The sequence below is a fragment of the Thunnus albacares genome, chromosome 1, assembly GCF_914725855.1.
Source record: "Thunnus albacares chromosome 1, fThuAlb1.1, whole genome shotgun sequence".
In the NCBI taxonomy this organism is placed as follows: Eukaryota; Metazoa; Chordata; class Actinopteri; order Scombriformes; family Scombridae; genus Thunnus; species Thunnus albacares.
Window position 1 is genome coordinate 14411774 of NC_058106.1, and position 26157 is coordinate 14437930.

The 26157-nt window shown below is 38.0% G+C and overlaps 3 protein-coding genes and 1 long non-coding RNA gene across 9 annotated transcripts; 3 read left to right on the forward strand and 1 right to left on the reverse strand.

The window, feature by feature from the left end:
• Positions 1 to 67: 67 nt before the first annotated feature.
• Positions 68 to 3763, forward strand: LOC122974926. 3 transcript variants are annotated; one of them, XM_044343141.1, is made up of 8 exons: positions 68 to 195; positions 289 to 356; positions 456 to 582; positions 744 to 892; positions 1122 to 1267; positions 1609 to 1771; positions 2623 to 2716; positions 2802 to 3763. In XM_044343141.1, the coding sequence occupies exons 1-8, from the start codon at positions 182 to 184 to the stop codon at positions 3364 to 3366; spliced, it is 1326 nt and encodes a 441-aa protein (XP_044199076.1). In that variant the 5' UTR covers positions 68 to 181; the 3' UTR covers positions 3367 to 3763. The 3 variants fall into 3 exon arrangements, with proteins under 3 accessions (XP_044199076.1, XP_044198989.1, XP_044199137.1); XM_044343054.1 differs by having other exon boundaries at positions 69 to 195; positions 2799 to 3763; XM_044343202.1 differs by having other exon boundaries at positions 71 to 195; positions 2837 to 2928.
• Positions 3764 to 4055: 292 nt separating this feature from the next.
• LOC122974465 lies at positions 4056 to 12933 on the forward strand. The gene is made up of 10 exons (XM_044342532.1): positions 4056 to 4310; positions 4404 to 4471; positions 4571 to 4697; positions 4850 to 4998; positions 9431 to 9576; positions 9919 to 10081; positions 10568 to 10661; positions 10790 to 10868; positions 11168 to 11241; positions 11348 to 12933. The coding sequence occupies exons 1-10, from the start codon at positions 4297 to 4299 to the stop codon at positions 12336 to 12338; spliced, it is 1905 nt and encodes a 634-aa protein (XP_044198467.1). The 5' UTR covers positions 4056 to 4296; the 3' UTR covers positions 12339 to 12933.
• Positions 8346 to 25748, forward strand: LOC122974229. Of its 4 annotated transcripts, none has more exons than XM_044342424.1 (10): positions 8346 to 8510; positions 8604 to 8671; positions 8771 to 8897; positions 20374 to 20522; positions 20752 to 20897; positions 21240 to 21402; positions 22391 to 22484; positions 22609 to 22684; positions 23431 to 23504; positions 23611 to 25748. In XM_044342424.1, the coding sequence occupies exons 1-10, from the start codon at positions 8497 to 8499 to the stop codon at positions 24605 to 24607; spliced, it is 1908 nt and encodes a 635-aa protein (XP_044198359.1). In that variant the 5' UTR covers positions 8346 to 8496; the 3' UTR covers positions 24608 to 25748. The 4 variants fall into 4 exon arrangements, with proteins under 4 accessions (XP_044198359.1, XP_044198275.1, XP_044198245.1 ...); XM_044342340.1 differs by lacking the exon at positions 8771 to 8897 and adding an exon at positions 20094 to 20220 and having other exon boundaries at positions 8352 to 8510; XM_044342310.1 differs by lacking the exons at positions 8604 to 8671; positions 8771 to 8897 and adding exons at positions 19927 to 19994; positions 20094 to 20220 and having other exon boundaries at positions 8360 to 8510.
• On the reverse strand, positions 12379 to 24851 carry LOC122975085. Its single transcript, XR_006400569.1, has 2 exons — positions 24777 to 24851; positions 12379 to 12507 (listed from the first exon to the last, which is right to left on the reverse strand). It is a non-coding gene; the product is annotated as an uncharacterized LOC122975085 (long non-coding RNA).
• Positions 25749 to 26157: the final 409 nt, after the last annotated feature.

A 26157-nucleotide genomic window follows, 5' to 3' on the forward strand; every position in this document is an offset into this window, starting at 1 on the left:
CTGAAGTGTGTACAGTACATCTTTTTCTGAGGAAACGGATGTAGGACGCACTTCCCTTGAATCTGTGGCGCAACATTTCCAGCTAACAGCTTTCCAAAGAAGGAAGACGCAGCAAACTGCACGACTCCTGTAGTATGATCAGACTTGAGTTGGAGTGCTGTTTTCAAAGCATCGTTTCAGCATGAAGTTTAACAGGTGATCATGTTGTTGGAACTAGTTGTGTTACTTAAATCATGGAATTTTCTGGATTAAAGAAAAGAAAATAAGTGATTTTCTGTTTGGTTTCAGGCGAGTTCGCGATAGGATGTCTTTGGTCCTGTTTCTTTTAGGAAACATTGCCTCTGTAGCTCTCTCTGGTACGTATAACATGGACACGTAGACAGTTTTAAATAGTCTTTTTATACAACAACTCATTCTCACGATCAATCTTGTCGCATCATATCTGTTTCGTTTAGATCTTGATAATGAAACAGGCCTGAATCTTGATTGTACCAACGACTTAGAGGATTTGATGTCTTGCCACTTTGACGCACAAAACTGCACTGAATACAATCTGACTCTGCGGAGCAACGATGGATATGGGTGAGTCACTGGTTTCTCCTTTTTCCTTTGTTCAAATCAGATCAATCGGATACAGTAATGATCCGTGTCACTATCGATTTGAAATGTATTTCAAACAACTGAATCAGCCTGAGACGTAGCCTATAGTCACACCATGTTGTATACGATGTTGTATTCAACAGGGAGCGGCGCTGCATTATCAAGCAGTGTGACACTGGACGATGTTGTTGCTCTGTCAAAATGATACTTATACCAGGGGAGACTCATACCGCAACAGTTTTCAAAGGGGGCCAAAGTGTGGAGTCCAAAGTCATCAGCATCACAGCTAGTGGTGAGTTGACTATTTTAAAACTGTCCAACCCACAAAAGCCATTCTTCATATAAACATTTGTAAAATGTAATATTTCTCTCAAAACAGGGAAATGACAGAAGCAAGAGTACTTTAAGTTACATTTTCCTTGCAGGGAATTTCATTCTCTGCATTGAGTTACTGTTTAAGTCCATAAATCTGCAGCTGCCAGAAACAGACTGCATGAACTTTTCCTGTTTCTGTTCTACAGTAAAGCCCAAAGCACCAACAATCATCTCAGTGAAGGGATCCAACGGGAATTTTAGAGTTGAGTGGACGGCAAACACTAACAGTAACAGTCTCAGAAGCAGATTGAGTGCTCAAGTGACTTACCATAAAAAAGGAGACACAAAAGAGGTAGGAGAAGTGTCATAAAACGGTGACTTTACAGATCTTTTAGTGTTTCAGTCTGCTTTTCAAACACTTCAAATAACAATGAGTGGCCATGCAGCTAAAATGCATGTGCTGTAGTAATGTGAATTTAGATGTATTGATGCATTTATATTGATGTACTGTGTGTGTTGAAGGTTTTAAAACTTATTTACATCCAACTACTGTCAGGTTGCTGTTTACCAGTTTAAATGTAGACTTCTACTTTGCCACTCAGTGATTATTATTTAACAATGGTTTGGTTGTAGAAAAAAGTTAAAGAAACTACATTTTCAAAATTCTCATTTTATTTCATTTCTCTTCACCAGGTATCTGAAAATATCACAACAGCCATAGTTAATGGACCAAATTACTATGAAATACTTGGTAAACACTTGGAGCCAAGTACAACATACCTGGTCAGCATGAAAAGCTACACAAGCATAAGTGGCCTGTTCAGTGACAGTAGTGAAGAGCATGAATTCAAAACTCGTGAGTGTTTTCTTTACAGTCTTTTTGTGACTTTTCAAGCATTTGACTGTGTAGGAGCCATGAATGGATTAATTGTGAAATTAGAATGAATTGCAAATTAGTAATTTTGTGATGGTTTATATTTTGGGTTATTTTGGTTTTATTATTGTACGATCACGGTGATTGATAATCAGGTCACTTGGATATGGGCGGTGATATTCCTATAGTTAATATAAGCACCTGTTCACCTGCATGGCAGCTGGTAAGAAAGAGAGAGAGGGTGAATGGGTTGCCGTATTTTTTGTTGACCGCTGTTTTGCATCTGATCGCTGTGATTATTTTCAGTATATTTTGTGCACGTTATAATAAGTTGATCTTTTCTATTAATAAAAGCTATTAAACATATTTTTTGATCTCAGTGAATCTTTTTGGTAGTGTCTTAGACAATCAGCAAACAAGGCCCAACCTCAGCCTCTCAGTGACTTTTTACTTTGTTTCCAGTAGTCGCTACAGACTGTACTGTACTTTTTTTTAATACTAAACATAACATTTTGGGGCTTTTAGATGCATCTCCAAAACAGAAATCTGTTTTCAGTACTGCGTTTACACATGACAAGAAGTGTATAATTTAATCCATTTATCCTACTAAATTTAATTTTTTGTAGAATAAGATGCTGGACATCCTGTATAGTATTACAACGTATACTATATACACAATCATGGATTCGACCATGACAGAAGTGATAATGTCTACAGCTGCAACATACTTACAGAGTTTGGAAAGTAACATAAACTGATGTTGTGGGTGCTGTTAAAATAACCCAAATCTGGTTCAAGATTTGAAGCTGCACACCAATCTTGTCACTTCACAGCTGCATCCCGTCGCACCCTGCTCTTGGCTGTCATCATCTGCCTCAGTATTGCTGCAGTCATCATCGCCAATGTTACACTGGGCTGTTTTGAAATGTAAGTAATTTTGTCTGTTCCTTGTTTCCATGTAAGTACAATATTATAAAGCTGTAATTCCTCTGTTTTGTAATGTTTTCAGCAGTGGGATGAGTACCGGCTTCTCTTCTGCCATTATAGAACCTGCTGACATCAAGGCCGGTGTTCGGGATGCCCTCAGTAAAGCTTTCGTCCACATTGGTCCAAGATCATCAGTGACTGCCCCTCTGCTCACAGAATCAAACAAAGACAGTGGTTTGCTCTCCGCTACCTACAATCCTTGTGTCACAGCTGATGACTTAAAGAATTCTCCTCAATCCACTGACTTTGACAACATGACCTATTCGATACGCATTCCCAGCTGTCAGATAATGATGAATAATTCTGAGATGTTTTGTGACTCTGTGTACCATCCCAGTGAAGGTGACATGATGACCTGTCCTGACAAGCAAGCACCAGTTTGTCCGGATCCTGTACAACAAAATATCATTTTACCAGCAGTGGTTTCATCTCTTATGCCAACAGACATGTCGTATCAGTGCAGTCCTGACAAGCAAGTACCAGTCCAGGATGGTCAATGTCTCTCTGATGACCAAAGACCTTTTCTCTCTTTCATCTCTGCTAACCTGTCTATACCAATAATCACAGACAGTGACTATCACAGTGTGTAGTATTGAGTCATTTTTAGGGAAATTCTGCTTTAACACGCAAATCTGTAACATGACTGTTTTCAAGACTGTTTTATACATTTTTCTACTCTCAGTGATCTGCTTTGCACCTTATGAAGGGTTAATTTTATAACTGTGTGCAATGTTTTGACTTCTTGGCTACTTTTGATGTGAAAAGTACATCATGTTTTTTTATTATTATTTATTATATTTAATTTTCTTCCTTTTTTTAAAATTAACTGCTTCACATGACAACATGTGGAGCAGTTAATCTGTCACATTTTACTGTAACTGATTCCATCTGTTGATCTGAAAATGAATTCTTAAATGATTAATGAATCATTGACATGATTATCTTGTATAAATGGCTAAAATAAAATAAAATAAAAAATCCTTTAAAGCAGGAGTTTTCAAGGTTTTCAGGGGGTCAATTCATGATTGATATTTAATCTCATAGACAATCACCAATTGAGCCAAGATAGATTGATATTGCTGTTCGACATACTTCAGACTACAGCAAATACATATAAAAGTTCTGTCTGAAGGCATTTATTAGTTTCTGACTCTGGGAAAGTGAAACAAATAAAATTCCCCAAAACTAATGTGTCTCTGAACTATTGCTTTAATCAAATCACGCACATTTAGGCACTATTTAGCTATCAAAAATACACATTTATCCACAAATTCACTATTTTTTAAAAGTTTTATTTGGGTTGCTCCATTTACAGTGTTTTACTAAAATGTAGTGTCGGCTGAAGTGTGTACAGTACATCTTTTTCTGAGGAAACAGAAGTAGGACGCACTTCCCTTGAATCTGTGGCGCAACATTTCCAGCTAACAGCTTTCCAAAGAAAAATGACGCAGCAAACTGCACGACTCCTGTAGTATGATCAGACTTGAGTTGGAGTGCTGTTTTCAAAGCATCGTTTCAGCATGAAGTTTAACAGGTGATCATGTTGTTGGAACTAGTTGTGTTACTTAAATCATGGAATTTTCTGGATTAAAGAAAAGAAAATAAGTGATTTTCTGTTTGGTTTCAGGCGAGTTCGCGATAGGATGTCTTTGATCCTGTTTCTTTTAGGAAACATTGCCGCTGTAGCTCTCTCTGGTACGTATAACATGGACACGTAGACAGTTTTAAATAGTCTTTTTATACAATAACTCATTCTCACGATCAGTCGTGTCGCGTCAAATCTGTTTCGTACAGGGCTTGATAATGAAACAGGCCTGAATCTTGTTTGTACCAACGACTTCGAGGATTTGATGTCTTGTGACTTTGACGCACAAAACTGCACTGAATACAATCTGACTCTGCGGAGCAACGATGGACATGGGTGAGTTACTGGTTTCTCCTTTTTCCTTTCAACAGATCAGATACAGTAATGATTCATGTCACGATCGATTTGAAATGTATTTCAAACAACTGAATCAGCCTGAGACGTAGCCTATAGTCACACCATGTTGTATACGATGTTGTATTCAACAGGGAGCAGCGCTGCATTATCAAGCAGTGTGACACTGGACGGTGTTGTTGCTCTGTCAAAATCATACTTATACAAGAGGAGACTCATAACGCAACAGTTTTCAAAGGAGGCCAAAGTGTGGAGTCCAAATACATCAGCATCACAGATAGTGGTGAGTTGACTATTTTAAAACTGTCCAACCCACAAAAGCCATTCTTCATATAAACATTTGTAAAATGTAATATTTCTCTCAAAACAGGGAAATGACAGAAGCAAGAGTACTTTAAGTTACATTTTCTTTGCAGGGAATTTCATTCTCTGCATTGAGTTACTGTTTAAGTCCATAAATCTGCAGCTGCCAGAGACAGACTGCATGAATTTTTCCTGTTTCTGTTCTACAGTAAAGCCCAAAGCACCAACAATCATCTCAGTGGAGGAATCCAACGGGAATTTTAGAGTTGAGTGGACGGCAAACACTAACAGTAACAGTCTCAGAAGCAGATTGAGTGCTCAAGTGACTTACCATAAAAAAGGAGACACAAAAGAGGTAGGAGAAGTGTCATAAAACGGTGACTTTACAGATCTTTTAGTGTTTCAGTCTGCTTTTCAAACACTTCAAATAACAATGAGTGGCCATGCAGCTAAAATGCATGTGCTGTAGTAATGTGAATTTAGATGCATTGATGCATTTATATTGATGTACTGTGTGTGTTGAAGGTTTTAAAACTTATTTACATCCAACTACTGTCAGGTTGCTGTTTACCAGTTTAAAATGTAGACTTCTACTTTGCCACTCAGTGATTATTATTTAACAATGGTTTGGTTGTAGAAAAAAGTTAAAGAAACTACATTTTCAAAATTCTCATTTTATTTCGTTTCTCTTCACCAGGTATCTGAAAATATCACAACAGCCGTAGTTGATGGACCAAATTACTATGAAATACTTGGTAAAGACTTGGAGCCAAGTACAACATACCTGGTCAGCGTGAAAAGCTACACAAACACAAGTGGCCTGTTCAGTGACAGTAGTGAAGAGCATGAATTCAGAACTCGTTAGTGTTTTCTTTACAGTCTTTTTGTGACTTTTCAAGCATTTGACTGTGTAGGAGCCATGAATGGATTAATTGTGAAATTAGAATGAATTGCAAATTAGTAATTTTGTGATGGTTTATATTTTGGGTTATTTTGGTTTTATTATTGTACGATCACGGTGATTGATAATCAGGTCACTTGGATATGGGCGGTGATATTCCTATAGTTAATATAAGCACCTGTTCACCTGCATGGCAGCTGGTAAGAAAGAGAGAGAGGGTGAGTGGGTTGCCGTATTTTTTGTTGACAGCTGTTTTGCCTCTGATCGCTGTGATTATTTTCAGTATATTTTGTGCACGTTATGATAAGTTGATCTTTTCTATTAATAAAAGCTATTAAACATATTTTTTGATCTCAGTGAATCTTTTTGGTAGTGTCTTAGACAATCAGCAAACAAGGCCCAACCTCAGCCTCTCAGTGACTTTTTACTTTGTTTCCAGTAGTCGCTACAGACTGTACTGTACTTTTTTTTTCTTATACTGTTGTAAAAGAAATGTAAAATACACACTTTAACACTGTATTTATCCTTCAGCCTTCGTCCATTAATACTCAGAACTGAAGATAGAAAAAAATGAAACATTTTGGGGCTTTTAGATACATCTCCAAAACAAAAATCTGTTTTCAGTACTGCTGTCACACATGACAAGAAGTGTATAATTTAATCCATCTTATTCTACTAAATTTAATTTTACTAGGATAAGATGCTGGACATCCTGTATAGTATTACAACATATACTAATTACACAATCATGGATTCGACCTTGACAGAAGTGATAATGTCTACAGCTGCAACATACTCACAGAGTTTGGAAAGTAACATAAACTGATGTTGTGGGTGCTGTTAAAATAACCAAAATCTGGTTCAAGATTTGAAGCTGCACACCAATCTTGTCACTTCACAGCTGCATCCCGTCGCGCCCTGCTCTTGGCTGTCATCATCTGCCTCAGTATTGCTGCAGTCATCATCGCCAATGTTACACTGGGCTGTTTTGAAATGTAAGTAATTTTGTCTGTTCCTTGTTTCCATGTAAGTACAATATTATAAAGCTGTAATTCCTCTGTTTTGTAATGTTTTCAGCAGTGGGATGAGTACCGGCTTCTCTTCTGCCATTATAGAATCCGTTGACATCAAGGCCGGTGTTCGGGATGCCCTCAGTAAAGCCTTCGCCCACATTGGTCCAAGATCATCAGTGACAGCCTCTCTGCTCACAGAATCAAACAAAGACAGTGGTTTGCTCTCCGCTACCTACAATCCTTGTGTCACAGCTGATGACTTAAAGAATTCTCCTCAATCCACTGACTTTGACAACATGACCTATTCGATACGCATTCCCAGCTGTCAGATAATGATTAATAATTCTGAGATGTTTTGTGACTTTGTGTACCATCCCAGTGAAGGTGACATGATGACCTGTCCTGACAAGCAAGCACCAGTTTGTCCGGATCCTGTACAACAAAATATCATTTTACCAGCAGTGGTTTCATCTCTTATGCCAACAGACATGTCGTATCAGTGCAGTCCTGACAAGCAAGTACCAGTCCAGGATGGTCAATGTCTCTCTGATGACCAAAGACCTTTTCTCTCTTTCATCTCTGCTAACCTGTCTACACCAATAATCACAGACAGTGACTATCACAGTGTGTAGTATTGAGTCATTTTTAGGGAAATTCTGCTTTAATACACAAATCTGTAACATGACTGTTTTCAAGACTGTTTTATACATTTTTCTACTCTCAGTAATCTGCTTTGCACCTTATGAACGGTTAATTTTATAACTGTGTGCAATGTTTTGACTTCTTGGCTACTTTTGATGTGAAAAGTACATAATGTTTTTTTTTTAATTATTTATTATATTTAATTTTCTTCCTTTTTAAAAATTAACTGCTTCACATGACAACATGTGGAGCAGTTAATCTGTCACATTTTACTGTAACTCTGCTTCCATCTGTTGATCTGAAAATGAATTCTTAAATGATTAATGAATCATTGACATGATTATCTTGTATAAATGGCTAAAATAAAGTAAAATAAAAAATCCTTTAAAGCAGGAGTTTTCAAGGTTTTCAGGGGGTCAATTCATGATTGATATTTAATCTCATAGACAATCACCAATTGAGCCAAGATAGATTGATATTGCTGTTCGACATACTTCAGACTACAGCCAATACATATAAAAGTTCTGTCTGAAGGCATTTATTAGTTTCTGACTCTGGGAAAGTGAAATAAATAAAATTCCCCAAAACTACTGTATCTCTGAACTACTGCTTTAATCAAATCACACACATTTAGGCACTATTTAGCTATCAAAAATACACATTTATCCACAAATTCACTATTTTTTAAAAGTTTTATTTGGGTTGCTCCATTTACAGTGTTTTACTAAAATGTAGTGTCGGCTGAAGTGTGTACAGTACATCTTTTTCTGAGGAAACAGAAGTAGGACGCACTTCCCTTGAATCTGTGGCGCAACATTTCCAGCTAACAGCTTTCCAAAGAAGGAAGACGCAGCAAACTGCACGACTCCTGTAGTATGATCAGACTTGAGTTGGAGTGCTGTTTTCAAAGCATCGTTTCAGCATGAAGTTTAACAGGTGATCATGTGGTTGGAACTAGTTGTGTTACTTAAATCATGGAATTTTCTGGATTAAAGAAAAGAAAATAAGTGATTTTCTGTTTGGTTTCAGGCGAGTTCGCGATAGGATGTCTTTGGTCCTGTTTCTTTTAGGAAACATTGCCTCTGTAGCTCTCTCTGGTACGTATAACATGGACACGTAGACAGTTTTAAATAGTCTTTTTATACAACAACTCATTCTCACGATCAATCTTGTCGCATCATATCTGTTTCGTTTAGATCTTGATAATGAAACAGGCCTGAATCTTGATTGTACCAACGACTTAGAGGATTTGATGTCTTGCCACTTTGACGCACAAAACTGCACTGAATACAATCTGACTCTGCGGAGCAACGATGAACATGGGTGAGTTACTGGTTTCTCCTTTTTCCTTTGTTCAAATCAGATCAATCGGATACAGTAATGATCCGTGTCACTATCGATTTGAAATGTATTTCAAACAACTGAATCAGCCTGAGACGTAGCCTATAGTCACAGCATGTTGTATATGATGTATTCAACAGGGAGCAGCGCTGCATTATCAAGCGTGACACTGGATGGTGTTGTTGCTCTGTCAAAATGATGCTTATACCAGGGGAGACTCATAACGCAACAGTTTTCAAAGGGGGCCAAAGTGTGGAGTCCAAAGTCATCAGCATCACAGCTAGTGGTGAGTTGACTATTTTAAAACTGTCCAACCCACAAAAGCCATTCTTCATATAAACATTTGTAAAATGTAATATTTCTCTCAAAACAGGGAAATGACAGAAGCAAGAGTACTTTAAGTTACATTTTCTTTGCAGGGAATTTCATTCTCTGCATTGAGTTGCTGTTTAAGTCCATAAATCTGCAGCTGCCAGAGACAGACTGCATGAACTTTTCCTATTTCTGTTCTACAGCAAAGCCCAAAGCACCAACAATCATCTCAGTGAAGGGATCCAACGGGAATTTTAGAGTTGAGTGGACGGCAAACACTGGCAAAAACAGTCTCAGAAGCAGATTGAGTGCTCAAGTGACTTACCATAAGAAGGGAGACACAAAAGAGGTAGGAGAAGTGTCATAAAACGGTGACTTTACAGATCTTTTAGTGTTTCAGTCTGCTTTTCAAACACTTCAAATAACAATGAGTGGCCATGCAGCTAAAATGCATGTGCTGTAGTAATGTGAATTTAGATGCATTGATGCATTTATATTGATGTACTGTGTGTGTTGAAGGTTTTAAAACTTATTTACATCCAACTACTGTCAGGTTGCTGTTTACCAGTTTAAAATGTAGACTTCTACTTTGCCACTCAGTGATTATTATTTAACAATGGTTTGGTTGTAGAAAAAAGTTAAAGAAACTACATTTTCAAAATTCTCATTTTATTTCGTTTCTCTTCACCAGGTATCTGAAAATATCACAACAGCCATAGCTGATGGATCAAATTACCATGAAATACCTGGTAAAGACTTGGAGCCAAATACAACATACCTGGTCAGCATGAAAAGCTACACAAGCATAAGTGGCCTGTTCAGTGACAGTAGTGAAGAGCATGAATTCAAAACTCGTGAGTGTTTTCTTTACAGTCTTTTTGTGACTTTTCAAGCATTTGACTGTACATTTTTTCTTATACTGTTATAAAAGAAATGTAAAATACACACTTTAACACTGTATTTATCCTTCAGCCTTTGTCCATTAATACTCAGAACTGAAGATAGAAAAAAATGAAACATTTTGGGGCTTTTAGATGCATCTCCAAAACAGAAATGTTTTCAGTACCGCTGTTACACATGACAAGAAGTGTATAATTTAATTCATTTTATTCTACTAAATTTAATTTTAGTAGAATAAGATGCTGGACATCCTGTATAGTATTACAACATATACTATATACACAATCATGGATTTGACCTTGACAGAAGTGATAATGTCTACAGCTGCAACATACTTACAGAGGTTGGAAAGTAACATAAACTGACATTGTGGGTGCTGTTAAAATAACCAAAATCTGGTTCAAGATTTGAAGCTGCACACCAATCTTGTCACTTCACAGCTGCGTACCGTCACGCCCTGCTCTCGGCTGTCATCATCTGCCTCAGTTTTGCTGCAGTCATCATCACCAGTGTTGCACTAGGCTGTTTTGAAATGTAAGTAATTTTGTCTGTTCCTTGTTTCCATGTAAGTACAATATTATAAAGCTGTAATTCCTCTGTAATGTTTGTATATGTCCTGTCTGTTTGCCGTTTTGTTGATTTATTTGTGCATTTGGTTTTAGATTAAAAGCAAAGTGGCGGGATACACTTTCCAAATGTCCAAATCCAGAACTTTTAGACATACATCCAGGCGAACAAAAGGTAAGACACCTTTTGATGTTGGTCAAAGAAAAAGCAAAGATGTTGTAACATGAAAAACACACAGCTTCTATTATTGTTTATCTGTTTATTTAACATCTTTCCACATTAACATTCAGCAAATCCTTGAAACTTTAAAACTAAAGTCAATTTAAAACTAAAGTTGTCTTTTTTCCCAACAATGATTACTTAGATATAAAATTCTCCACTTAAACTCTTAATGCAATACTTTTAAATTGGTCTATTTAACTAAAATGTTTAAGATCTGAAGATTTTAATTCTTTAGATCCTTCTTGTTGCAGGTTTTAAAGCCATTACAAACCAACTTCTCTTCTGTCTCCATTGACACTGCTGTTGTAAATAACAGTGAACCACGGTTAGTACAGCTGCACTGGTGCATCATCAACTCAAGACATGTCTAGAAGGAATTTTTCTTCAAGGTGTTGTGATTTTAAATGATGTTTTTGATTCTCTTTATTCAGGTTGATGGCATCACTGACAGAAAGCAGCAGCGGGATGAGTACCGGCTTCTCTTCTGCCATTATAGAACCTGCTGACATCAAGGCCGGCGTTCAGGATGCCCTCAGTAAAGCCTTCGTCCACATTGGTCCAAGATCATCAGTGACTGCCCCTCTGCTCACAGAATCAAACAAAGACAGTGGTTTGCTCTCCGCTACCTACAATCCTTGTGTCACAGCTGATGACTTAAAGAATTCTCCTCAATCCACTGACTTTGACAACATGACCTATTCGATACGCATTCCCAGCTGTCAGATAATGATGAATAATTCTGAGATGTTTTGTGACTCTGTGTACCATCCCAGTGAAGGTGACATGATGACCTGTCCTGACAAGCAAGCACCAGTTTGTCCGGATCCTGTACAACAAAATATCATTTTACCAGCAGTGGTTTCATCTCTTATGCCAACAGACATGTCGTATCAGTGCAGTCCTGACAAGCAAGTACTAGTCCAGGATGGTCAATGTCTCTCTGATGATTCTGGGAGATTTTCCTATGCAGAAGACTCCAGTTTGTCCTCCGTCTCTAGAGGCACCAACACAACCATGTCTTGTGATCGCGCGTCCAGAGTCGAGAACTTCGACGAGGTGCTCATTGGTGCGATGAAGCCCGATGGGGTCACTGTATGTGACGAAAATCCCTGCTACAAATGTGTGCCTGCAAGCTTTCCTCCAGTGGATGACGACTATCAGGCATTTGAAACTCTTGTGAAGCAGCCTGATATTTTGTTTTCAGAGCAGAGAAGTGGTGAGGAAGAGGAAGATTTGGATAAATATCCAGAGAAATCACCCACAGAGATCTCGAAAAGCTTCTTAAGCTCGGTGTTTCCAGATGTCACCAATGATGTCCAGGATGGTCAGTGTCTCTCTGAGCTCCAAAAACCTTTTATCTCTTTGATCTCTGCTGTCCAGTCAAGACCAATAATCAAAGACAGAGGCTATCAAAGTGTGTAGTGCTGTTTTTTATGCATTTATACTTTTTTGTATGAACGTGGTTGAGAAATTTAAAATTTGAGAGAGAGAGGAGGAGGATGACATGATATGATAAGCATTCAAATGTTGAACGTGTTGCGAGTTTCAGAGTTTACTCTTGAACTTGGAAACAGCAACAACACCGTTTCACCTCAGGGGCCATTTAGTAGCTTTTCTGTATCTTTTTGATCAGGGATTTCTGCTTTAACACGCAAATCTGTAACATGACTGTTTTCAAGGCTGTTTTATACATTTTTCTACTCTCAGTAATCTGCTTTGCACCTTATGAACGGTTAATTTTATAACTGTGTGCAATGTTTTGACTTCTTGGCTACTTTTGATGTGAAAAGTACATCATGTTTTTTTTTTATTATTATTTATTATATTTAATTTTCTTCCTTTTTTTTAAATTAACTGCTTCACATGACAACATGTGGAGCAGTTAATCTGTCACATTTTACTGTAACTCTGCTTCCATCTGTTGATCTGAAAATGAATTCTTAAATGATTAATGAATCATTGACATGATTATCTTGTATAAATGGCTAAAATAAAATAAAATAAAAAATCCTTTAAAGCAGGAGTTTTCAAGGCTACCTTTGATGTGAAAAGTGCATAATGTTTCTGTATGAAATAGAAAATCATCAAAATGTCCTTTGATAGAAACTGAATTCACCTTTTTTGTCACATTATTTTTATTCAAGGTCATGAAACATTATAATCCTTTAAACATATCAGGCTTCTAACATTAGACCATTAGGCCTGTAACATTAGAACAAAATCATTTCAGTGATCTATGAGTTACAGTTTTCCTGACCTGCTAAAACACTTAAGTCCATTCTCTGAACCAACCGTTCAGTGGCCCGAACCCATTTATTGAATCAATCACTCTTTTGGCAAAACCTTGAATAATTTTCACCTGTAAGACACAGTTTGCAGATCCCATTTACTCTTTTTTGCAAAACTCTAAACACATTCTCACTCACTAAAACACATTTTGCACAGTGATACACTTCTGATGCATAATGGTGACCACAGGTAGAAGAAGTTAAACAAAATTACAGCACAAATGCCATAGCACACACAATGATTCTAAATTGTTCACACTTGTTGCTGTCTTGTTGAAGGAGCTATTTCATTAGTTGATTAGATTATTATTATTTTTGTTTATGTTGTTTATTTTTATTTATTTTGTTTTGTGGGTAAACACGAGGGGCATCAGACAGTAGGTGATATAGGTAGCCAGGTGTAAGAGGCAGGAAATGCACTGGGAAGGGGAAATGTTTTTTTTTACCAGCAGGACAAAGCAGAGAGGTAGCATGATTTTTTAACATGTTTGTTTGCTGTTGAAAGCTGAAATTACACCCTCTGAACGCAGCTTTTGGCCTGGAAAATGAATTCTTTGACTGTCTGAGTAAGCCTTACTAACCTGGTGCATTTGTGGTCCTTTTTTGATTTTTCTTGAATTTTTGATATTTTTGAAGAAACTCTTGATTTGTCCTTTTTTGCCTTTTGAACAAATGGCCACAACACATGTCATGAAACCAATATAAGCCAGTTCATGTGCACAGATGGCATGGGTGAGTTGAGAATTGATACCAACAATGGATGGAAATAATCTGAGAGGCAGAGGAGGAAGAGTGCATGTAAGAGGTGGAAGGTGACTAGGTGGAAGAGGAGGAGGAAGACTGAGAACAGTAATTGCATACAGATGTTTCAATACATCACTACAGCATTGGCCAACGGGCCATTGTCAAAGTCCCTCACCAGCGTGGTGGCAAGATGACACTTTGTGCTGCCATAAGTCATTGTGGGGTTCTCCACCATCTTGCCACCTTGGGGCCATTTAACATCCAACATTTTCTTACATTTCTGGGTGGTCATTGGGATGTCTTGTTTGAGTGTGAGCAGCAGGATCATGAGCAGGGAGAGCCTCCTGTTTATTACTCCTGCCCTCTAAGGTACCCCCAGTATAATAAATTGCCCTCTAAGGTGCCCCCACAGTATGATAAAGTGCCCTCTAAAGTGCCCCCACAGTATGGTAAAGTGCCCTCTAACATTCCCCCACAGTATGATAAAGTGCCCTCTAAGGTGCCCCCACAGTATGATAAAGTGCCCTCTAACATTCCCCCACAGTATGATAAGGTGCCCTCTAAGGTGCCCCCACAGTATGACGAAGTGCCCTCTAAAGTGCCCCCACAGTATGATAGCCAGATCAAATTCGAGCAGCTGTGATAGACCATGTTCTTGTTCATGGAAGGACAATAAGGGAAGCAGGTCGAAACGCACGACCCAATCTCAGCAGATTGTTTGCGGCCACCATCAGGAGATTCAGAGAAGAGAGCAGGAAATTTTTTTATTTTTAGTCCCTGAAAATTTAGTGCATACGGATGTTTCAATACATCACTACAGCATTGGCCAACGGGCCATTGTCAAAGTCCCTCACCAGCAGGGCGGCAAGATGACACTTTGTGCTGCCATAAGTCATTGTGGGGTTCTCCACCATCTTGCCACCTTGGGGCCATTTAACATCCAACATTTTCTTACATTTCTGGGTGGTCATTGGGATGTCTTGTTTGAGTGTGAGCAGCAGGATCATGAGCAGGGAGAGCCTCCTGTTTATTACTCCTGCCCTCTAAGGTACCCCCAGTATAATAAATTGCCCTCTAAGGTGCCCCCACAGTATGATAAAGTGCCCTCTAAAGTGCCCCCACAGTATGGTAAAGTGCCCCCACAGTATTATAAAGTGCCCTCTAAGGTGCCCCCACAGTATGATAAAGTGCCCTCTAACATTCCCCCACAGTATGATAAGGTGCCCTCTAACATTCCCCCACAGTATGATAAAGTGCCCTCTAACATTCCCCCACAGTATGATAAGGTGCCCTCTAAGGTGCCCCCACAGTATGACGAAGTGCCCTCTAAAGTGCCCCCACAGTATGATAAAGTGCCCTCTAACATTCCCCCACAGTATGATAAGGTGCCCTCTAACATTCCCCCACAGTATGATAAAGTGCCCTCTAACATTCCCCCACAGTATGATAAGGTGCCCTCTAAGGTGCCCCCACAGTATGACGAAGTGCCCTCTAAAGTGCCCCCACAGTATGATAAAGTGCCCTCTAACGTTCCCCCACAGTATGATAAAGTGCCCTCAATAGGTACCCCCACAGTATGACGAAGTGCCCTCTAAAGTGCCCCCACAGTATGATAAAGTGCCCTCTAACGTTCCCCCACAGTATGATAAAGTGCCCTCAATAGGTGCCCCCACAGTATGACGAAGTGCCCTCTAAAGTGCCCACACAGTATGGTAAAGTGCCCTCTAAGGTGCCCCCACAGTATGATAAAGTGCCCTCTAACATTCCCCCACAGTATGATAAGGTGCCCTCTAAGGTGCCCCCACAGTATGACGAAGTGCCCTCTAAAGTGCCCCCACAGTATGATAAAGTGCCCTTAATAGGTGCCCCCACAGTATGATAAGGTGCCCTCTAAAGTGCCCCCACAGTATGATAAGGTGCCCTCTAAGGTGCCCCCACAGTATGATAAAGTGCCCTCTAAGGTGCCCCCACAGTATGATAAAGTGCCCTCTAACGTTCCCCCACAGTATGATAAAGTGCCCTCAATAGGTGCCCCCAGAGTATGATAAATTAAAAATTTTATTGTGCAGTGACATTTGCAGTGTACCATAATGTGCTTTTCATTTACATTTTGTCTTTGTCCTTTTGCAGTACTGTATTTTTACCGTATGCAAGTGCTGAATCCACAGACATCCAATACTGTATTTTTGAAGTACTTACAGTGTTCAATATCTAAACTGTGTTACTGAGTTGTGAATATTTCTTTTGGAAAATGCAAAATGACATTTTTGCTGGAGCTACGTGCTCTGAACACTGTGTTTTCCATTTTTGATGTAGTGTTTCATGAATGCTCAGTAGTATTTTTATGTTGACTGGCTGTGTGTATGATCTGAAAACATTGTTGATTTTGAGCACAGATAAAATGTTTTGAGGTGATTGTTTGATTTTTGCAAGATGAGTCAGAGGTTTAGTGAACGTAGTTTGAAAATTGGGTTTTGTGTTTACAGTGTTTATGAAAAGGGTGGAAGGTTTCAAGAAATGTATCTTAGCAATTGTGAAAAACTGTAAAAGGATATGTTCACAGTTTTTTAAGTCTGTCTTAAAACAATAGTCAGGTTCCCAAACAGATTTTGTTCACTGTAATCATTCCTCCTGTTCCTACTGATCAATAGAAGATCCTCTCCAGATGTGCTTATAAAATTACAATTGAAATTAAGTGGATATCTGCCACAGTTAGTCTTTTTAGTAAAAGAATTCCCTCTTTGTGTCTCAATGAACAGTGTTTTCCTGTTCAGCTGCAGTGGAAGGATCATAACAAAAAAGAAGTAATTTGGCACTAAAAAGACAGTAATTTTGAAATATATTGACTTAATTTGACTTATTTGGATGGCTGAAGCCTCATGTTAGCTTCAAGTAAACTTTTAAATATGTTTGTACAGAGGGAGGGCTGTGGATTTTGTCCCCCATCACTTCCATTGAAAGTGTATTATGAAGGAAAAGCTTTTTGGAGGAACTGAAATCAGAATTGACTCAGTGTGTCTGAGACAAGCTACAAAGTTGGTGTTGTTATGAAAATGACTTCCTGATTTTACTGTGAATATGATGAAACTGTGATATTCTGGAAAAAAGTCAAACAAAAGATGTTCATTTGATTGTGGCAGCTGAGGGCATCTCAGCAGATAAAAGCTAAACTATCTGCCTGGCACAAGTAGTAAGTGAATTTAGTTTTTATTTGAGTGAGTCAACCCTTAAACCAAAAACTATCATACATTTTGTTTTTACAATTTTTCTCGATTGCTTACACACTATAATTGGGATCTCACCAGTGTATTATGGTTGTTTTGTAGTGTTTGTGTATTTGATGGTGTTTGCGTGATGTCTGAAGGCAAAGTTTGGTTTAGATGTAAGATTACACGGTTTCAAGTGGAGAGTTTGGTTTTGACATGGAAGTTTGAAGTTTGTCAAGTTTGCAGTTATGCATTTGTTGCATTTATGCATGTTTAGAGGTTTTAGAAATGGAGCATAATTTCAAGAAATTTGAGAAAAACTGTAACAAGTTAAAACATTATTGGATTTTGTCCTCAGTACTGTTCCACCAACAATGCAGCTTTTGTTTCCCACCAACACAACATGTTTACAACCCACAGCCTCAGAGGTAGCAAGTTGTGAAAGACTGCATTTTTAAAAAAGTACTGCTCTTTAATTTGACATAGTTTATGTTGAAACTGGGTATCCGGGCGGGGAGGGTAGATCATTCAAAAGTGTAAGCAAAAGGAAAATTACTAACAGAAAAGTTTAAAGTAATTTGAGGGCTAGGAGAGTGTTTGATGTGTGAGGATTTGACCAGCTGGTCAATTTACATATTTGGGAAAACTTGCAACTGAAATAAAGCATAAAAACATGTTTTCACATATGAAATAAACATCAGATGTAAAATGTTTACTGTGACAAACAAAGATTTTACAGTGAGATCACACCAGTATATCAATTGTCTTTTCTTGAACATGCAGTTAAATTCAGCAGTGTACAGAGTGCACAGTGACTTTATCAGACAGGCCTGCATATTAAAAGTCAAAGTGCAAAATATGTACGTGACACATACATCTTCCGCATGTAAGCAGAGGAGCTCTTGCAACACTGAGCTGTTTTGTGAAATGCACCTCTTCTGCATTTGTTACTGTGAACACTATTAAATGGAGGAACACAAGTTTGCAAACAATATAATGATAATAAATATAATACTTAAACTCCAAAAGTAATAATGGCAACATGACAACGTGTGGAGCAGTTAATCTGTCACATTTTACTGTAACTCTGCCTCCACCTCATGGTCTGAAATGGATACTGCTGCCACAGTCACTTCATGTAGTCAGTCTACTTATTATACACAGAATATTAAACATGGACTTTTAAATATAATGCATAGAATTCATAAATTATTAATGAATCATCTATGTTTTGTGTAAATTGCTAAAGAATAATTTAAAGTTTTAAAGCCAGTATAAATCATACAATACACATTACACAAATGAACTCAGCTGTTAACTTGATATCATGACATGACTGCTATATTTATCAGCGCACACTGAAATGACTTTACTGTGACTTTATTAGGAGCGAACAGAGTGAACTTGAAAGAGCTGCTGTTAAAAGTCGTTGTAAAGTCACAGTAAAGTCATTTCAGAGTGCGGTGGTTCGTTTTCATCTTCGCCTAAGATGTTCCTGTGACCGACCTGGCTGTGCATAGAGAGTTCTGTTCACTGATATATTTATCAATTATATATGTTCAGATAAATTTATATTTAATGTTACGAAAATGTTACTATTTACTGCCCATGAATGCCTAACAAATATTTAGGCGTGGTTAAATATCATTCTCGTGACTTCTCACTGTGCAATAATCATATCTATTTATGTGCAATATTTCATATTACTCCGGTGTATACTAGGCCTACACCTATTTTCACTGATACACTTTTTTATACATATTTATTTAATTCACCAACCAGGAGTAGCAATTTTAAGCAGTAATTTTGGTGTACAGAATCTACAATACAATGACATTAAAGGCTTTCTATTTCTATTTCTATTTTTTCACAGCACGTCCCATATAATGCACCTGAGTATGTGGCATGTGAGACACCAACACATATTGACATAAGTACAGAGGTGACGGTTGTTAAAATACATATAATATTACATCAAAAAGACAAATAAATAAATAGATAATCAATCAAAACTAATAGATAGACAATAGCAATCATGATGAACCCAACCTAAAACCAAACTTTCTCTCTTTATTTTCTAACCACCCCAAATATTTGTATCCATGGAGACACGTTTCATTAGCTACACCCGGTAGCTTCCGGTACAGATAATGTCTGTGTTGTAAACCAGCAGAGACAAACATGTCCCACTAATGTATGAAAGTATGAATCCCTGGAGCAGCACAGAAACACAACAAATGCTGTTTAGATAACAAGAACTAGTCTATCACAGCCTGTGCGTCTCAATGGAAATGACGTTGAGAGAATCTGTAAAAATCATCTCTCTGTTGATTGATGAAACAGGAGTAGGACGCACTTCCCTTGAATTTGTGGCGCAACATTTCCAGTAAACTAAATATTTTTTAGGGTGGCGAAGTCATGACCCGCCCTAGTCTGTCTCTGATTGGTTACTATTAGTTGCCTTCGTTGGTTGGATTGGTTAGATTAGGAGTAGATTTAGAGTTATAGAAGGGCGGGTCATGACTTCGCCATCCTAGGAAAAAAATATGACGCTTCCAGTAACAGCTTTCCATATCAGGAAGACTCACGAAGCAAACTGCACGCACCGCCTCGACAAATGGGTCACAATTGAGTTGGAGTGCTGTTTTCGAGGAATCATTTCAGCATGGAGTTTAACAGGTGATCATGTTGGTGGAACTAGTTGTGTTACTTAAATCATGGAATTTTCTGGATTAAAGAAAAGAAAATAAGTGATTTTGTGTTTGGTTTCAGGCGAGTTCGCGATAGGATGTCTTTGATCCTGTTTCTTTTAGGAAACATTGCCGCTGTAGCTCTCTCTGGTACGTATAACATGGACACGTAGACAGTTTTAAATAGTCTTTTTATACAATAACTCATTCTCATGATCAGTCTTGTCGCATCATATCTGTTTCGTACAGGGCTTGATAATGAAACAGGCCTGAATCTTGATTGTACCAACGACCTCGAGGATTTGATGTCTTGCCACTTTGACGCACAAAACTGCACTGAATACAATCTGACTCTCCGGAGCAACGATGGATATGGGTGAGTTACTGGTTTCTCCTTTTTCCTTTTTCCTTTCCCCAGATCAGATACAGTAATGATTCATATCGATTTGAAATGTATTTCAAACAACTGAATCAGCCTGAGACGTAGCCTATAGTCATAACATGTTGTATACGATGTTGTATTCAACAGGGAGCAGCGCTGCATTATCAAGCAGTGTGACACTGGACGGTGTTGTTGCTCTGTCAAAATGATGCTTATACCAGGGGAGACTCATACAGCAACAGTTTTCAAAGGGGGCCAAAGTGTGGAGTCCAAATTAATCAGCATCACAGATAGTGGTGAGTTGACTATTTTAAAACTGTCCAACCCACAAAAGCCATTCTTCATATAAACATTTGTAAAATGTAATATTTCTCTCAAAACAGGGAAATGACAGAAGCAAGAGTACTTTAAGTTACATTTTCCCTGCAGGGAATTTCATTCTCTGCATTGAGTTACTGTTTAAGTCCATAAATCTGCAGCTGCCAGAAACAGACTGCATGAACTTTTCCTGTTTCTGTTCTACAGCAAAGCCCAAAGCACCAACAATCATCTCAGTGAATGAATCCAACGGGAATTTTAAAGTTGAGTGGACGGCAAACACTGACAAAAACAGTCTCAGAAGCAGATTGAGTGCTCAAGTGACTTACCATAAAAAAGGAGACACAAAAGAGGTAGGAGAAGTGTCATAAAACAGTGACTTTACAGATCTTTTAGTGTTTCAGTCTGCTTTTCAAACACTTCAAATAAAAATGAGTGGCCATGCAGCTAAAATGCATGTGCTGTAGTAATGTGAATTTAGATGCATTGATGCATTTATATTGATGTACTGTGTGTGTTGAAGGTTTTTAAACTTATTTACATCCAACTACTGTCAGGTTGCTGTTTACCAGTTTAAAATGTAGACTTCTACTTTGCCACTCAGTGATTATTATTTAACAATGGGTTGGTTGTAGAAAAAAGTTAAAGAAACTACATTTTCAAAATTCTCATTTTATTTCGTTTCTCTTCACCAGGTATCTAAAAATATCACAACAGCCGTAGTTGATGGACCAAATTACCATGAAATACTTGGTAAAGACTTGGAGCCAAGTACAACATACCTGGTCAGCGTGAAAAGCTACACAAGCATAAGTGGCCTGTTCAGTGACAGTAGTGAAGAGCATGAATTCAGAACTCGTGAGTGTTTTCTTTACAGTCTTTTTGTGACTTTTCAAGCAGTACACTGTATATTTATATTCCTTGACTGTAGTCGTGCTCAACATACTGTACATCAAGCTGCTGTTCTTCACAAACATATAAAAGACAGAGTTTAATATTTTTATCCTTCAGCTTTTGTACAGAAGTACATTAAATATATAATCCACATTCGGCTTTATCATTATATATGTTACCAAATCTCAACGTTTTTTTTTTTTTTATAGAACAAGAAATCATGGCATTTTTTATTTATATAACAAACCACAATTTAATCAAGTGCCCATTATGTGACACCTGGGACCCCTGAAAACTCTAAAATCATTTTTTGGGAGTTTTTCTTTTTGTATTTTTCTACTCCTGTAAACTCTGTTGTCATGTTGTAGCCAATTTTTAAAATCTTCTCCAAAATAACAAAACATGTGTCGTTTTGATGCTATTTGGTGAACCATGACAGCTTTTACTCCAGAATGAGGAAGTTTCACCAGACTGTTACTCAGTAACTACATCTGTTATCTGCTGTGGTATTAATGTCAATTCACACTGTCACGTCCCTGAGTCACTGACGTGGGCATTCACACAGTTCACACATTGTGACAAATGATGTTTTTAAAAATGTCCCCTGATGTTAACTTTGTAATTCTAGTTTTCGTTGTTCAGCATGACATTGAAATGTAGAGATCTGACCCTTATTTGCATATAATTCATCCGAGAAGTGTGTCTCTGGTTACACATTATTCACTTACTGAACTTCCGTAATGAGTCGTGTTTATTCAATTAAAAAGAAATGTTTAATCTCCAGGCATTTTTTAAAGACATTATAATGCCAACAGCTGTTGATACAACATGTCAACAGGCTCCAGATTTAAACACTGTGCACTTATCTCTAATTTCTCTCTCTACTGTATGTTAACTGTACAAAAGAAGTGATTTTTAAAAAAAAATGTATTTCAAACATGTTACTTCACAGCTGCCTCCCACAAAGTCCTGCTACTGGCTGTCATCATAAGCCTCAGTATTGTTGCAGTCATCATCAGCAGTGCTATATATCGCTGTTATTTAAAGTAAGTCATAAAAATAGATTGTCTTTGTCTGGTTTCTTTGTAAAAAGACAAGCTGTAACTGCTGCTGTGTTGTGTTTACATGTCGTGTGTCATCTTGATGATTTATTTGTGCATTTGGTTTTAGGCTTAAAGCTAAGTGGTGGGACCCAGTTTCTGATCGTCAAATCAAAGTTCTTCTTGTGCATCCAAGCGAGCAAGAGGTGAGTCAAAATTTTAAAAACTTGCTACTATAAAAGTGCACACTTTTTATTGAACTCCCTTCCAAATAAACATGTAAGGACGGGTTCATGATTTTTCAAGTCTATCTTAAAACAATAGTCAGATACCCAAATGAACATTGAAATAGGTTTTTCTTGTTGTAATCATTTCCTCATGCTGGACATTAGAAGATCCCTTCATAATGCACTTACAACGTAAGTGATGGGGGACAAAATCCACAAGCCTCCTTCTGTGCAAAAATGTATTTAAAAGTTTATCTGAAGCTAATACGAAGCTTCCGTCCAAATGAGTCAAATCAAGCAGACATCTTTCAACGATACAGTCTTTTTAGTGCCAAAGTTCCTCTTTTTGTTACTATACTTCCTCCGCAGCTCAACAGGGAAACACTGTCTGAGGAAACACAAAGAACTTAATATGACTCACTCAGACTGCTGACTCCTCATACAAGCTTCAGATAAACTTTTAAATGCATTTTTACACACTGTGGATTTTGGCCTCCATCACTTACATTGCAAGCACATTTGAAAGGGATCTTTCAATAGTCAGTATGAAAAGGAGGAATTATTACACACTCCTTTCACTTTTCATTTGGGCCCCTGACTGTTGTTTTAAGACAGACTTGAAACATTTTGAACCTGTCCTTTAAACCTCACTGTTAAAAAGTTTATGGAAAATCTTTTGGGAAATAACATATAACAACAGATCATTTCTGTCCTCCTTGTTGCAGGTGTTGAAGCCCATGCCATCCATCATCTCTTCTATCTCTGTCGAGCCTTATGTTCCAGATGACAGCAAACCATGGTTAGCATGGCTACAAGAGTACATCGACAACACAACACATTTCCCCAAGGATTAGCTTCTACGTGATTGCATTTGCATTTTAAGTAACCCATTTCTCTGTATTCAGGTCGAAGGGGTCGCTGACGGACAGCAGTGGGAGCCCTCAGCCAAGCAGTGGGATCAGTACCGGCTCCTCTTCGCTCAGTTATGCTAACACAGAACCTGCTGACATTATAGCCGGTGTTCAGGATGCTCTCTGTAAAGCCTTCGCTAACATCAGCCCGATATCATCTGTCACCACCAATCCACTTACAGAATCAAACAAAGACAGTGGTTTGTTCTCCACTCCCTACCATACTTGCGGTGTTAAAGCTGATGACTTGAGTTCTGGATCATCTGGATTTGACAATAAAACCTATTCCATCCTCATTCCCGGCTGTGCATGTCAGACAGTGATGGACAATTCTGAGAATCAAACGCAGGCTGAAATGTTTTGTGACTCTACATACCATCCCAGTGAGGGTGACATGATGACCTGTCTTGACAAGCAAGCACCAGCTTGTCTTGTTCCTGCACAACAAAATATCATTTTACCAGCAGTGGTTTCATCTCTTATGCCAACAGACATGTCGTATCAGTGCAATGTCGATTCTGGGAGATTTTCCTATGCAGAAGACTCCAGTTTGTCCTCCGTCTCTAGCGGCACCAACACAACCATGTCTTGTGATCGCGCGTCCAGAGTCGAGAACTTTGACGAGGTGCTCATTGGTGCGACGAAGCCCGATGGGGTCACTGTATGTGACGAAAATCCCTGCTACAAATGTGTGCCTGCAAGCTTTCCTCCAGTGGATGACGACTATCAGGCATTTGAAACTCTTGTGAAGCAGCCTGATATTTTGTTTTCAGAGCAGAGAAGTGGTGAGGAAGAGGAAGATTTGGATAAATATCCAGAGAAATCACCCACAGAGATCTCGAAAAGCTTCTTAAGCTCGGTGTTTCCAGATGTCACCAATGATGTCCAGGATGGTCAGTGTCTCTCTGAGCTCCAAAAACCTTTTATCTCTTTGATCTCTGCTGTCCAGTCAAGACCAATAATCACAGACAGTGGCTATCAAAGTGTGTAGTGCTGTTTTTTATGCATTTATACTTTTTTGTATGAACGTGGTTGAGAAATTTAAAATTTGAGAGAGAGAGGAGGAGGATGACATGATATGATAAGCATTCAAATGTTGAACGTGTTGCGAGTTTCAGAGTTTACTCTTGAACTTGGAAACAGCAACAACACCGTTTCACCTCAGGGGCCATTTAGTAGCTTTTCTGTATCTTTTTGATCATTTCACATGACCTTCATCAGTAGATGGAGTTTGCCCAGTTGTCATGGAAATGTAGGAAAATTCTAAAATTTCATACATTCTACATTTCTATGACAACTGGGCGTCATCTGAAGATCATGTGACATGATGGAAAGCTCCACAACAGCCACTAAATAGACCTTGAGGTGTCTAATGTAACATGACATGTTTTAAAAGTCTGTTGTAGATATTTTTGTTGTTGCACCAAAGCGAACACATTTTGCACTTTGCATCTTGAGAGCACTTAACATGTCTGTTTTGTGAAAATGTTGTGTACAGTTGTTAGACGACATGGCTGCATGTAAATGTAGGAAGTAAAACATCCATAAAGTTTGTACATAAAAACATGTAACAAAAAAAATGTAAGAACCTGAATGCACTATTTTAATCATGTTTTGAATGTTTGCTTGCAACACACACCTAAACAAAACAACTGCTGTCAGCTCATGTATCTGTATGTATCTCACATGTGATATTCAACTAAGGTAATTTGTTTTTCAAATTTAAAGTAACATAGCTCATGGAAATGCATTCCTTAAATGTATGAATGCTGTGAAGAACATGGTTTTTATGATTTCAGTGATATTTAAGTGAACCAAACGACAATTTCTGGTACATTATTTAGCCATCGATTGACTGAATACTGTTCCTGAAACAAGCCACAACAATAAGCTGTGAGGCAGAGCCGACACTGTTCAGGGTTATGAAATTACTTCCTCATTGCTCTTCTCTGGAACTGCCGAGCTATTTCCACAGACACAGATGTCAAGTTCAAACATCACAGCTAATACCTGTTATTAAAGAGGAACTTGTTTTACTGTAAGAGTATAAATATTAAGAGAATGAGAGAAAGAAAAAAAGTACTATTAAGGGATATTTCTTCTGTTCCAATAAAAGTTGTTCACATTGAGAACACTGGAGTGAGTTGTGTTTGCTGGAAAGAGAATTGTTTCAAACACTGAGATATCTATCTGCAGATACTGTAAAAACAAAACTATTTGCATGATTAGATATACAATTTATCTATGGTTTTTGACAAAATGCTTCTTTGGTGATTTGCATAAATTGACCCTTTAAGTCATGCCCACACTGTATAGCCTCCGAGGAAGTAACTTGTGAGCGATGCATGATAAAGACTGCCAAAATGTCTTGGCTCCTTAATTTGACATATTTTCTGTTTAAATGGATCAATTCAAGACATTCCATTAACTTTTAAAACTATATTAATATTACAATATATGATAATATTGTGGTTATATCACTTTGATATTAATAAAATGTATATATACATTTTATAGTTATTTAATTTATAATGAATATAA